This window comes from Colletes gigas, unplaced genomic scaffold (genome assembly GCF_013123115.1).
Source record: "Colletes gigas isolate AHSC1104 unplaced genomic scaffold, ASM1312311v1 Colletes_gigas_Sc00034, whole genome shotgun sequence".
In the NCBI taxonomy this organism is placed as follows: Eukaryota; Metazoa; Arthropoda; class Insecta; order Hymenoptera; family Colletidae; genus Colletes; species Colletes gigas.
This window is the reverse complement of record NW_025106663.1, coordinates 1,388,873-1,403,565: the sequence shown is the minus strand read 5'-3', so window position 1 is coordinate 1,403,565 and position 14,693 is coordinate 1,388,873. Positions and strand designations below refer to the sequence as shown.

At 35.8% G+C, this 14,693-nt stretch overlaps 1 protein-coding gene across 3 annotated transcripts in view; it reads left to right on the top strand.

Moving 5' to 3' along the window:
- The window catches only part of LOC122402254 (rap1 GTPase-activating protein 1), a 105,166-nt gene that overhangs the window by 7,677 nt on the left and 82,796 nt on the right, over nucleotides 1-14,693 (top strand). The window contains exon 1 of one of the 3 annotated variants that reach the window (XM_043404890.1): nucleotides 6,366-6,514. The exons of the other annotated variants lie outside the window; for them this stretch is intronic. Within the exon in view, the coding sequence (XP_043260825.1) occupies nucleotides 6,474-6,514 (41 nt within the window). The 5' untranslated portion in view covers nucleotides 6,366-6,473. Of the gene's footprint in view, nucleotides 1-6,365; nucleotides 6,515-14,693 lie in introns of those variants that run through there. 3 annotated transcript variants of the gene reach the window in all.

Sequence of the window (14,693 nt, the reverse complement as noted above, 5' to 3'; positions counted from 1 at the left end):
ATATACAGGGTGTTCAGTCAACCATGGGAAAAATTTTAATGGGGGATTCTGGAGGCCAAAATAAGACGAAAATCAAGAATACCAATTTGTTTATGGAAGCTTCGTTAAAAAGTTATTAACATTTAAAGATCCGCCCCTCTCGAATTTTTTTTTCGAAAATGCGCAAGATTTCGGGGATATATCTATTCACGAAAAATGATTGCAATTGACTCCTGCAACCGAAAATAATTTTTCCAAAACCATTTGAAATTTTTTTTTTCCGTCGAAAAGTTCAACACCTTCTCGAATTTTTTTCTAGAAAGTGGATAAGATTTCGAGGGTATGTCTATCCACCAAAAATGATTATAATTGACTCCTTCAATCGAAAATAATTTTTCCAGAACGATTTGAAATCTTTTTTTTTCGTCGAAAAATTTCACATCTTCTCGAATTTTTTTCTAGAAAATGGTTAGGATTTCGGGGGTATGTCTATTCACAAAAAATGATTGTAATTAACTCTCCTAGACAAAAATAATTTTTTCAGATCGATTTGGAATTTGTTAATTTTGTCAAAAAATTTATGTCTACTCGAATTTTTTTCTCGAAAATCCGTAGGAATTCGATGGTATGTCTAATGACTAAAAATGGTCATAATTGACCCCCACAACTGAAAATAATTTTTCCAGAACGATTCGAAATTTTCGAATTTAATTGTTAATAACTTTTTAAGGAAGCCTCAATTAAAAAATTACTATTCTTTATTTTCGTCTTATTTTGGCCTCTAGAATCCTCCATTAAAATTTTTCCACCCTCAAAAGGAACATCGAATTTCACGAATGTATAATTCGAAACAAATCGCCTTTTTTTAACGCAAAATACAAAAATATGCGCACGAGGTAACGGAGAGGCTTGAAGAATGCACGATTAAGAACGTTCGAATAAAAAAAGATGCGCTAATCCACCTATCCGGGTGTATCGTCGGTCCCAAACGCGCCCCGGATAATCGTAATTCGAGCTCAGCTCGAAAACAGCTGAACCAACGGCGTGTTTTGCACAGCGTTCCCTCCGCCGGTCTTTCGTAAGCCTTCGAAGGCCTGGAGGTGGTCGGCGGAGGTGGCGGTGGGAGAGAGAGGGAAAGAGAAAAGAGATGTCGGAAATCGGGAGAAGGGAGTGACTGCCAGTGGCGATGCATTGAGCAGCCACTAAAACAGTCCTCCGGCATTTCGATCGGTTGTCAGGTCGCGTAGCGTGTGGCGTACGAACGAACGACTTCGCCTCCGTCATCGATCCTCGATCCTCGATCGATCGCCACCGATCTCTCTCTCTCTCTGTGACCGTCGTGTGAAAGTTCTACAGTTCTTTGGAATTTTTTGGAGTTTTAGTGTGAAATAGAGTGAAATAGTGGAATCTATGGATCCATGGGGATCAGTGGACACGCGTGGATTCTTGGTCTATGCAAACACGGCGACAGCCGCTTCGTAGCGGCTCGCCAGCTGACAATGTTATCTCCCTCTGGCTGGTAATTGGTGGAACGACAAGTAATTAGCGCTGCCCGATGTAGCGTATCGAGTTAATCTTTTTAACGACGAGATACAGCGGATTTACAAGCGTATGTGATCTATTGGGAAAAATCGCGGTTCGCGCCGACCATAACGAGTCACTTTGCCAGGAGCAATTACCGGCGTTGCTGGCTGTAATTGTTCGCGTGTTGGTTAATTTACAAGGCGTAACTCGCGATTTAGAATCGATTAGGCGATTTCTAACGATTTTGGCGGATTCATTTTTTTTTCTATTTATCGCGACTTTTGATCGACAGAAATCGTTTCCACGAAATCGAGGGTGTCGCAAGAAAGGTAAATGGGCGGTCTTTGGCAACAGAAATTTAATAAACTGTGTTTTTAATTGGGTGAGAGTGAGTGGTCATATGGGGGAATGGAAAATATTATTTTGGAGGATCTTTGGGGATTTAACTAACTTCTATTTAGGTTTCATTAAACATACACAGTGTAATAATAATAATAACAAAATTTTAAATATGTATGACATATATAGAATTAAAAATATACTTTTGAAGACCTTTAGTGATGAAAATCTTCCATTCTATTTCGATTTCGTTCAAATTTTGCACCTAATTATGGTACATGTGTTACTATAGCTAGTAAAAAACTGAAATCAAAATTATTTTTTCTATTTTTTTTAGAGTTTTAAAGTTGAAGCAAGAAAAATCGATATTTTAAATTCAAAATGCTGCCATTTTTTTGATAGCAATTTTTTTTCTGTTCTATTGCTACTAGCTATGGGCAAATGTATCCTAATTAAGAATAGTTTTCATTTTTTTTTATTTAGACAATTTAGAATACTGATTTAGGGCACTTTCCCCAGGTGCACGATTGTGTTAGAGATTTTGACACTAATTTTGAATATTTCTCGTTGTAAAAATTCGTAAGTACTACTGAAAGGGTGACAAATATGTATAAAAATCACCAATCCAAAAAGTGGTATAGTACCTTTATAAAAAAAAAATTTAGTAAAGCAACTGAGACCTCTGGATAACCCTTTATCTCTGGGGCCTTGTATTATAACTATTTTTGAGAATATCTCCCTGAAAAAATTTGTAAATATCATTGAGAGGGTGACAAGTGTATATAAAAATCACCAAAGCAAAAAGTGGCATACTTTCTTTACAAAAAAATACCAAACAATTGACCCTCAGAATTGATCCCATTAACAGTTTAGAGGTCTCTCGAGTCACCTAACCGTGATATCAGCGCGTAGTTTGAGAGTGTAGATACGTTATACAATTAGGCTAAGCCTAGTAGTGGCGTTGCAACGGTTTTTGTCGAGTACTCGGTCGAAAGAAGACGTCCTTTCGAGGCGAGGCTCGTTACAGTGCTCGATCTAGGGGGTGAGTTTACCGTTCAGGCTGGCTGAGTTGCTCGTTACGCGTTTCGCCGAATCACGTATCCGCGATTACGCGTCCCAAGATACATCAAAGATCCCGTTATCGTTTGCGATCGATTAACTCCCCTGATGCATTTCTTCGTTGACGCAGCGAACCGAGCCGATCGCGGATACGGAAGGAACTTTCTTATTCCTTGGCTTCCTTTTTCTGCGCTTACAAGTCTGCCAGCCCAGTTGTTATGTCTGCTCGAGTCAGTCGAGCGAGTTCAGCAACGAAAACCACGCGATGACACTCGATACTAACTTTTATAGCCTAAAACTTCAAATTTTTTTCAATATATGCTTTCACACATACAGGATGTTCGACTACCGTGGAAAAAACTTTAATGGGGGGATTCTGGAGGCCAAAATAAGACGAAAATGAAGAATAGTAATTTTTTATTTGAGGCTTCGTTACAAAGTTATTAACGTTTAAAGTTGCACTTGTGAGAAGGGAACTGTGCACGCTGCACACTTTAAATTTAAACGTTAATAACTTTATAACGAAGCCTCAATTAAAAAATTACTATTCTTGATTTTCGTCTTATTTTGGCCTCCAGAATCACCCATTAAAATTTTTCCCAGGGGTCCAAAAAAATGCAAAAATATCATTTTTTTTTTTGACGTCTTCCACAGTAAAAAACATTCTTAAACAATAGTAAGTCGCTGCAGAAGTATCGAGTGTCTAATATCCCATCAAAAATGTCGTGACAATGCCCATGTAACTCCAGCGAGCTTTTTTCTCAGAGAAAAATTGAAAAGTCGAGGAACTTTTTATCAAGATTCTGTCATTTCTGGAGGAAGATTGAGAACACGTTGCAACGTGTATAATCTCATCTTAAAGGAAACCGAGCGAGGCACTGATTAAATTTTAACGGAACGTAGTACGAGCTGCGCAGTATTAAATATATTAAAGCGTGGTGGACAACGCGCGTGCACCGCGCATTGCAACAAACCGTACTCGTAAGAAAGGTAATTAGCGTGAAATATCGTAAAATGCATTTCCGACAAAATTGAATTTCCAACGTGTTTCGCGATTAAATGAATTTTTAATGTATCGAAAACGTGGACCGCGACTTTGCTCTCGCGCGCAGGCTTGCCAGTCGTTAATTACCCCGCTATCTACACAACATTAGCTACTTGGAGCTGTCTGCTTATCTGTACGATTAATTACACGACATTTTTTTCTAGAAAGTTACTTTACATGCGTTTGCAATTGAATACCAGAGATTGTCTTTCAGCCTTTGTGAAAATTACTTTTTCTTCGTACTTTGGATGGATAGATTAATTAATTTCGAGTTGGGGACATTTACATTTGATCCAAACAGTACATTCGGTGAAATCTTTAATTCTCTTTATTATACATTGTGGGTTAAATTTTTGTTTATTGTTGGAATATTAATGTTGGTGTATGAATAAATTGTGTTAATGAAAATAGTGGTCATTGTGACTGAATTTCTTTGAATATTGCAAATTAGAATTGATAATTTTGGGGACATTTAAATTTGATCCAAACAGTACATTGGGTGAAACCTTAAATTCTCTTTATTATACATTGCACATGGAGTGTTTACAGTTGTGATATTAACATTGCTGTATAAATAACGATAATCGCGTCTGCATTTTCGCAATTCTGAAGAAATTGTACTGAGAAACATCCGCTCTGCAGCCCAGATTTGATATCGAGTGTGTTATCACTCATTTAGACCGCTCCCATGATCGTTAAGAGAAGGAAAACTTGAGAACGATAAGAATTCATGCGCAATTAGCTTTGCATCCGCCTTACGAGATCGTAAAAGTATCAAAAAACCTACCAATTCACCTACAAAACAAACTTTGCACAAAAGAACAAAAATAATCCCTATTTCTCACTAGAATTTAATTTTTCTCCCTAATTATTAAATCAATTTTTACAAAATTCTTTTACATAACATTTGATGTGGTTTGGTAACGAAAAAAAATAAATAATCCTCAATTTGGTAAAATATTTTCAAATAAAAAATTCCCTATTTCCAAAGTAGAGTTTTATATTTGACAAATGATTGATTTCTCGATAATCGACGACACAGTTCTGCACTCGTTTCAGAAACGAAACAAACGTATTCGTTTCGATAAAACGAGCTCAGACGTTTCAGCGATTTTTGATTGACGCAAGGACGACGGAAATTTAAATTCACCCCGGTCGCCTTGAGCCGCCCGATAACGTAATTGAAACGTCTCCAGGGACGAAGTTTCGCGTTACGCGAAAGATCGTTCCAGCGCGCATAAATCGCCCTGCGTATTTTTCTCGTACGATTCGTTCGTTAACAGATAAACAGAAGGGGAAATTTTCAACGGACGAGGGCGCCACTGTCGTCAGGTGTCCCGCTTCTGCGCACCGATAACGTAATTGAAACGTCTTCGAGTCGCGGCTACGCGGAACGTTCTCGCATAAATCATGCCCCCGTTTCGATCGACTACTTTAAGTGGATCATTCGTTAAACGTTCCAATAGAAATCTTGCTCCCGAGCTTTAAACATTCCTCCACCTTTAAACGATCGAGACTCTCGTTTCGTGAACGTCCTCGAATAGGTTATCTGTGGTCGAAAGTGAATTACAAGTTTTTTAAGATTTAAAAATACTGTTTATATGAGACAGGATATGAGCAAAATTTAGTTGCAAAATTAACTCTTTGATTTGACGAGTTATAAGTTCTTGATGTTATTTAAATTAACCTAGAATTTTAGTTTCGAGCTCTAAAATTTATTCTATTTATGTTGATTTTATGATAAGTTTGAGGTTAATTGAGTATATTAAATTATTTTTCTAAATACTATTTAATTAGAAATAGTTTTTCAAACGTTTACTGTTTAATTTTAAATAGTTTCTGTTAACACAGTGGATTCCAATATGGCGGCGGTCGAAGGTTGAAATCGATTCCAATATGGCGGCTGTCGAAGGTTGAAATCGATTTCATTATATGCTTTTATTATATAATTAAATAGTATACCTTTGAAAAATTATTTCTATTTAAATCGTACGCCAAGGGGTTAAACATCAGCAATAAAAACCAACTAAAGGCAATTCTATTCCATATTTAGTTACAAAACATTATAACGTTCTAAAATAACAATTTTAATCCTCGAAGCTTCCAAAAGTGTCTTTTATATTCTTCCACAGAAATTAAATAGTGTCAAAGGAATATCGTCAGCCCAGTGTAAAAATGAAAAATGTGTCTGTACAACGATTTTTCGTTGAACAATTAAAAATCACAATTTTGGTGTCCACAATTTAAAATTGATCAATCGTGAGTGAAATATTTGAGTGCAGTGTATTTAAAATGAGATTTCTCGTGTTCACGGTTGGAAAATCGCGAAGGATTTTAACTCGATAACGCGATCGAGAGATCCTCTGTAGTTCCACGAGTCACGTGCGATCATTTTCGATTCGAGGCATCGGGGACGTGGTACCGTTCGATCAGAGCGATTCGATATTGGCCACCGTCCCGTTCCTCGTCGAACGACGTTCCCGCCATCGCGGTTCTCTTTAAACGTCGCACGTGATCTCGCCCGGAGATGCTGAAGATACGAATGCTGGATTACATCGGGGACACCGGGTGAGTTGTTGCCGCACGTGGCGTCTCAAATCCGTTTCACGCTTTGACGCGCCGGTTAAATTTAAATCCCGATGCAAAACAACGCCTATGACACTTCCATCCACCGTCTAAACGCGTCCATCTCGTTAGCCAACCGCGAGACAGTCATTTCTCATCGAATGTGTCGCATTTGCTCGACATAAACGACGAGAAATGGATTTTCAAATAAATTTTTGTATTGTACAAAATGTTCGGATCTGGGGAAAATTTTAATGGGGGATTCTTGGGGCCAAAATAAGACGAAAATCAAGAATAGTAATTTTTAAATTGAGGCTTCGTTAAGAAGTTATTAACGTTCAAAGTTGCGCCTGTGAGAGGGGAACCGCGCGCGCTGCACATTTTAACTTTAAACGTTAATAACTTTTTAACGAAGCCTCAAATGAAAAATTACTATTCTTGATTTTCGTCTTATTTTGGCCCCTAGAGTCCCCCCTTAAAATTTTTCCCACGGTTGTCAGGACACCCTGTATTTAAATTAATTCTTGGATTTCTGAATTTCTATTCTTGTAACATATTTGTTACTCTTCGTTTGACGTTTAGGTTTGGTCATTAAAACGTGATTCGAAGTCCAAAATTTTTGATAGTAAATGAATCTTGCATCATTTTATTCGAGGTCAAAGTTCAATGATAAAATTATTTCGAGCTAAAACAAAAGATAGCAAAATTCCACACTTGTGATTTCTAATAGAATTTTTAAAATATTTACTTTACATATTTTTGAAAATTTATAGTTTTTTTTACAAAAGAATTGATAAATGTTCATTTCCATTGCATTGTTCGTTTCTTCGTTTAATAGCAGTAATAAAAAACGAGATCTATTTTTAACTGAAGCATATGTCAGCTCGTACGAAATCCCTGACATCGTCTATGACAGTAATCGATTTGCTATGAAACGACCCTCGTGTCTTTGATCACGCTTATCGAGCATCTTGAATTATTTATTGTGCTCTCATTCTAACGTTGACCAAACATAAATAACAGAATCCAAATATAAAAAAAATAGCTTCTAATTATTAAATTAATTTTTACTCCAATTGTGTGCTTTTATTTTGGAGTAAATAATTATTTGATGAAACATTTGTTGTGGCTAGGTAGCTTCTGGAGGAAGATTCTTAATCAGCGTACGCAGCAACGTTCATCTGCGCGTGCAAGTAATTATTTTATGCTAATAAAGACGACGTATAGTCGATCCAGATTGAATTTGAAATCCCTCGGAAAGTTTGCGCGAGACGTGACATCAACTACGCCCACTCTTCGTCCATTTTACATGGTTTAATTGATCCCGATGGACGTACCACGACATTATGATACATAAGAGTGGAAGCGGAGTTTAAATTCATTAACGCATTACGAATTTCGAACGCATTCGATACGCCGCGCCGTAGCGGTCGTCCATATCGTTTCCATTCGCGACACGTCGCTTTTCCAGTGACACTGTTCACATCAGACATACCACATGCGTTGTCTCTTTGTTACTTGAAAAGAAAATAATATTAATCGTGGTCAGTTTATTTATGTTGGTCATCGAGATATTTTTGGAGTATTTAAATTCGGTGCATTCTTTGGAAAATTGGTGAAAAGTTAAATTGACAGGATTTTGTGACCATGTAAACACATGTAAACAAATTTAAAAATTGGTGAAAATGTGTATTGATCAGTTTTTGTGATGATGTAAACACATAACTCAAAATTGGAAAATTTGTGAAAAATTACATTGACAAATTTTTGTGACCATGTAAACACAACTCCAAATTGAAAAATTAGTGAAAAGTAACATTGACAAATTTTTGTGACTTTTTAAACTGCAAAATGAAGAAAATCTCAGGAATTTAGTAAAAATCCAATCAGATTGATGTGGACTGACCCTCGTAAAAATCGTTGTAAACATCTTAGTGTAATTACAGTTATTCGTTTTACAATTCGAATAGCAACACAGTATCTCATTGATCCTTATCACAGAAATTTATTAAAATACTGTAATATTTTCTCCCGTAACGAGACTCGACTTTTAACAAGACGATATCTATTTGCGTTAAAACGAGTAATAAACTATTCACCTAACTCTATTATTTTCACTGTTTCTCCGATATAAAATCCGCCTGGCGTTTTATGGTTGCCACGTTCGCGCGAAATGTGATTTACTTAACCTTCGAGCAATTAAGTAGACGAGCAGAAACGGCCGCAATACTTCAGTGCCATAATTTCCAACGTTACTCTTTTCTCCATTTTTTTTTTTTTCTCGTGGCGTGCTTTTAAGAACAGACCGGGTATTTGCATCTGAAATGAAATTATGATTGGGGCATTTTACTCGTCTTACAGTCGACCACTAGAAATGCATCGGCCAGAATACTAATGAACACGCTCTCAGAACAAGACCGATATTCTTTTCCACTTCGAATATAATGACGGTTCTCGAGCGCGCTTAAGGTAGATAAAATTTAAGACGAAATTAGAACGAGCCGAGACTCCGTCTCGTCAAGGGTTCCTACTCGTTCCAGGTAACCTTAAATCCGACAAACTTAAAACCTGCACACGCTATTTAAACCCCAATTGCCTCTTTCCAGCCCCAAGTATTCGTCTACCACTTTTAATACCAGAATTATGGTGTATTTATGTCTACCAACAAAATTGAAACGATAGATACTCGAATAAATATACATTACACCATAATTTACTGCGAAAAGTTAGTAGATGTTGCAAATTTGTCGATAATTTACCGACATTTATCAGTTCGAATCGTCGGTAATTGGTTGGAGGTATTTTTTATCGACTGACAAACTGCCTTACCGATATTGCAATCACCAATCACTGAACTTGAATTCTCTCATGGAAAGCCACAGTAAATTTGTAAAAATCCAGTCGAGTAAATATACATTACTGCCAAAAGTTACTAGGTATCGTAAATTTGTCGATAATTTACCGACATTTATCAATTCGATTATCGGTAAAAAAGAACCGAAATGTCGGTAAATGTTTGGAGGTATTTTTTATCGACCGATGAACTGACTTACCGACGCTGCAATCATCAATCAGTAAACTTATATTCTCTCATAGAAAGCTACAGTAAATTTGTGAAAATCCAGTCGAGTAAACTTGTTTAGAATTTTTATGAGAACTTAGAGTCATTTTGACCACTTTCAGTGGTTGTATTTTTAAATTACACGCGCGATAATCGTTTGACGTTCCGTGTCGATGAATTATAAAGCGTTTCCCCGATAATTTAAACATAACAGGCTGGTAATTTTCCAATGGCAGTCGATGGAACAGCCCGAGCGACAAATCGCGCGGATACGCTTCTAATTTCCTGTTTATCCGTCGCGACCCACACCGTCAATTTATCCACGTTGCAATAATGGGCGGCTTGTGGGTGCAAAACGTTGGCAAATTGATCTAACGAGGTCGTCGATGCTCGAACAGGAAGGCGGAGAGGCGTCGCAAGGTTTCACTCGGTGAAATTTTTCCGAACACCAGAAACGAGAGCGCTCGCGTCACGCAGCGTGTCTTTGGAGCCGCATTAAATTATAGAGCAAACAAAATTAACATTAATAATTACAAGTCGAGTCGTGGACACGGCTAAAAATAAATCTGATTATTCACTGGGGAGGGAAAATAATAATTTAACGTGTTTTCATTCTTCGAAATCAGTTTGTTTGGCGACAGGATTAAATAAAAATTTTTATTTTTATGAATCATAATTTTTATTTTCCAAGCAAAATATTAAATTGTTTAAGTTTGTTTGTCATTAATAGAATCTATTGGTGTACTCTTAGTGTCAAATGGATAAAATAAAAATAAAATAAAATAAAATAAAATAAAATAAAAATAAAATAAAATAAAATAAAATAAAATAAAATAAAATGAAATTCATATTTTTTGAGATTATAGATTCACTTTTTTTTCTATTTTTATTTTCCAACTGAAATATTGAATAGTACAATTGCAAAGTGAATTTGCAACCAAAATGGCGTCAGAGATAATAGTATCTTAGGTAAATTATTTTATCGAATTTGCATAATGGGTTTTAAACGTTTCGATGTTCGAAGCGAAGTGTGCGTTTTCTGGCGTCATGCTGCATTGTTGCATGCATCCTTTTGTCCATAAACGTGTTCTCGAAACGCAGGCGGAGCATCGATGCGTAAAAATTTTCGCCTCCCGATGAGCACTTTGTTGCACTGGCTTTTCAATAAAGTGCTCGCTGGATGAGCGCGGTTTCGCGGGCGTGATCTGCTCGTTCGACGATCACGAACTTGCAAAATCGATCGCGACATCCTGGTGCATCGAGTATCGTACGAGTTTGTTAAATAAAATTCTAAAATTCAGCGATTTTTCCGTGAAAACAGTTCGAAATCAACGACGTTAGGAATATGCAATACTTTCTCCAGTGCCTTTCTCTCAGCTAAAAAGCCTAATCAAAGCGTTTCTTTTTGTTTGCAAAAAGTATAATTGCACTTGTTTTTATTTAGAAAAAGTACACTTTTGTTAAAAGGTGCTTTGAAGTATATTCATGTGTTTCAATTTAATGAGAAAAAGATAGCTTCTTTACCGACCGATAGCCTATTAATCGACTGTTTTACCGGCCAACGCTTACCGACCGATAGCCTATTAATCAACTGTTTTATCGGTCGACGTTTACCGACCGATAGCCGATTAATCAACCGCTACCGGTCGGTAAAGTGTTAAGCTTCTTTTTGTGGGTAAAAAATTCTTTCTTCGAAGTTGTAATTTGAAGAAACCTTCGAGCACGATTTAATCAATCTTGAGGAAGACTGTGGAGTAACCTTTTATCGCGATATTGCATAATGCCACTCGATCGATAGGTGCTCTTAGCAAGAATCCACGAGGCAGATGTAATTTTATTGAAATAGATCGATTCACAACTGGCCGATGGAACTGCGTTTAAGCTGTTCTTGTAATGAATGAATGTGTAATTGTACGGCGTGGCTCGAGCGGCAGTTTCGATTGCATCAATTAAATTGTCAGTAGCAATGCTGCTCGAAACGTAGAAAGATGAGATTCTAGTCTATGGGGTGTCTCGTGCAACTGGCTTGGAACAATTAAACAATGGAGGAGAGAAATTGAGGGAATAAAATGGAAATAATTGGGGTTAATTCATATTTCGATTTTAATTTTGTGTTATTTTTTGTTAGAATTATAGCAAGTTTATTTTTCTGAATTTTTTTTCTATTCTTTGATTAGAATATTAGAAAATTATTTTGGACACAATTAAGTAAAAGAGGATAGAAATGGAAATAATAGATGAAAAATAATTGTGTTTAAATCATATCTCAATTTAAATTTTGTTAAATTTTTGTTAAATCAGAACAAGTTTATTTTTCTGAATTTTTTTTTTATTCTTTGATTAGAATACTACAAAATTAAGTAAAAGAAAATTAGCTATTTTTAAATAGTATTTTAGTTCATTTAAATTGTGTTAAATTTTTGTTAAATCAGAACAAGTGTATTTTTCTAAATTTTTTTTTCTATTCTTTGATTAGAATACTATAAAATTATATTGTACATAATTAAGTAAAAGAGGATAAAAATGAGGGGGGATGGAAAGGAAATAATAAATGAAATAACTGTTTTTATACTAAATTTCACTTCACCTAAATTCTGTTATATTTTCATTAAATTAGAACAAGTTTATTTTTCTCAATTTTTCTAAAATTCTTCAGCTACAAATTCCTAACTATTACACTGTACAAAATTAATTAAAACAGGATAGAAATGGAAAATAAATAATGAAATAACACTTTTTAAATCACATTTCACTTTATTTAAATTCTATTATATTTTCATTAAATTAGAACAAGTTTATTTTTGTCAATTTTTCTACAATTCTTCAGCTACAAACAGTAAAAGAGGATAGAAATGAAAATAAATAATAAAATAACAATTTTTAAATTATATTTCACCTCATTTAAATTCTATTAAATTTTCACTAAATTAGAACAAATTTAATTTTCTCAATTTTCCTACAATGCTTCAGCTACAAACAGTAAAAGAGAATAGAAATGAAAATAAATAATAAAATAACAATTTTTTAAATTATATTTCACCTCATTTAAATTCTATTAAATTTTCACTAAATTAGAACAAATTTAATTTTCTCAATTTTCCTACAACTCTTCGGCTACAAACTCCTAATTATTACACTATACTATACTATACATATTATAATTAAAACAGGATAGAAATGGAAAAAAGTAATAAATGAAATAACAATTTTTAAATCATATTTCACTCTATTTAAATTCTCTCAAATTTTTGTTGCACTGGAAGTTTATTTTCGCGAATTTATTTTCGTTCAATTACAAACTCCAGCTACATTGTACACACCATGTTGTTAAGCATTCATAAAGGAGCGTACGTATAATAATAATCGCGGAGGCACGAAAACGCCTATGGCGTCACGACGCTAAAGAAATGCAAATGGTCGCTCCACCCTTGATATTATCGTACTTTAATAATCTTGTTGCAATCTTTTTCGCACGTGTAATCGCATGGTTGTTTTTTTCCGCTCGGAGATGACATGGAAAGGACGCGGGATCTGATCAACGGTCACTCAAGCAACAGAATCCCCTTGGAATATTATCCAAAGAGTCACGTTACGAGCGAGCTTCTGGGCAAAATTAATTTAAAGATTCGTTTTTTAGTCGGTCGATTCCGCGGTAATTGGAACGCCATTACCGGGATACGTTTTCGAGTTTAATTTCGCGCGCATGCGCGAAAGCTCGATCTCCCCCGTTTGCTGCACATCCGATATTATCCTCTTTAATAACCCCGTCGCGAGCTTCTCGAACGCGCAATTTTCCATTATGAGTGACGGACAGCGGTGCACATTTTGCATATGAAGTTCGTTGAAGTCCCTTCGATGGCTACCGCCATACGTCGCCATTTTGACGACTAGTGTGCAGAGCTCCATCTCCCGGAACAAAATTAAAATTAAAATACTGAGATTATTATGGATTTGTTAACACTGGAATTTCAGTCGTAATTTCTTGATAAAAATTGCTACAAATTTACTTCGATCGAGTTTTGTTATTTGAGTCGAAGCTCACCCTCGTGAAACGACGCGCGGAGACAAAAGAGGAGGGATTGGGGTGCGTGGAAAAGATATAAAAAAATTGGAACGGCGTTTGAAAACAAAAGGGAGAGTGGAAGGGGTAGGGTGGGCCCTTTTGGCGTCGTTTTGACAGGCCATGACGAATTTTGACAGGAGCCACCGCGCGCGGCTGCTCGATTTTGAAAAGCTGCGCCGGGGGAATCCCGGGCAGAACAGGAGGAAGTCACCCAACGTGACGGACGAACAATCGAGATAATATTGTAACGCGTACTCGATCGTTTCGCCGTTCCATTCTCGTCCAGAGACCTTTTTGTGAAGTTACGACCGTGCTTGGGTTGTTTATAAATTTTTTATAATTAAAAAATGATCTTGAAACCTACGTTTAGGGGGGTCTTTTACTATGGAATACTCAACAATTTTTTAATGACACTAATTTTGAGTATTTCTCGTGGAAAAAATTTGTAAATACTACTAAAAGAGTGATAAATCTATATAAAAATTTTCAATGCAACAAGTCACATAGTTTCTTTATAATAAAATGCCAAAGATGACGACTTGGAATAGTGGAAGCCATGACACTTTTTCTGTGAGGCTCTCTACTATCACTAATTTTGACTATTTTTCATGGAAAAAATTTGTATTTATTGTTAAAAGGGTGATAAATACATATAAAAATTTTCGATGCAACAAGTTACATAGTTTCTTCATAATAAAAGATTAAAGATGACGACTTGGAATAGAGGAAGCCATGACACTTTGTATCTGAGGCTCTGTACTATCACTAATTTTGATTATTTCTCGTGGAAAAAATTTGTGAATATTACTGAAAGGATGGCAAATATATATAAAAATTGCCAATGCAACAAATCACATAGTTTGTTTATAAAAAAATATTGAATAAAGCACCTGGGAACTGTGGATAACACTTTGTCTCTGGGGCTCTGTATCATCACTATTTTTGACAATATCTCCTTGTAAAAATTTGTAAATATCATTGAAAGGGTGCCAAATACATACAAAAAAAAACCCAAGCAAGAAGTCTCATAGTATCTCTACAAAAAAATACCAAAGACA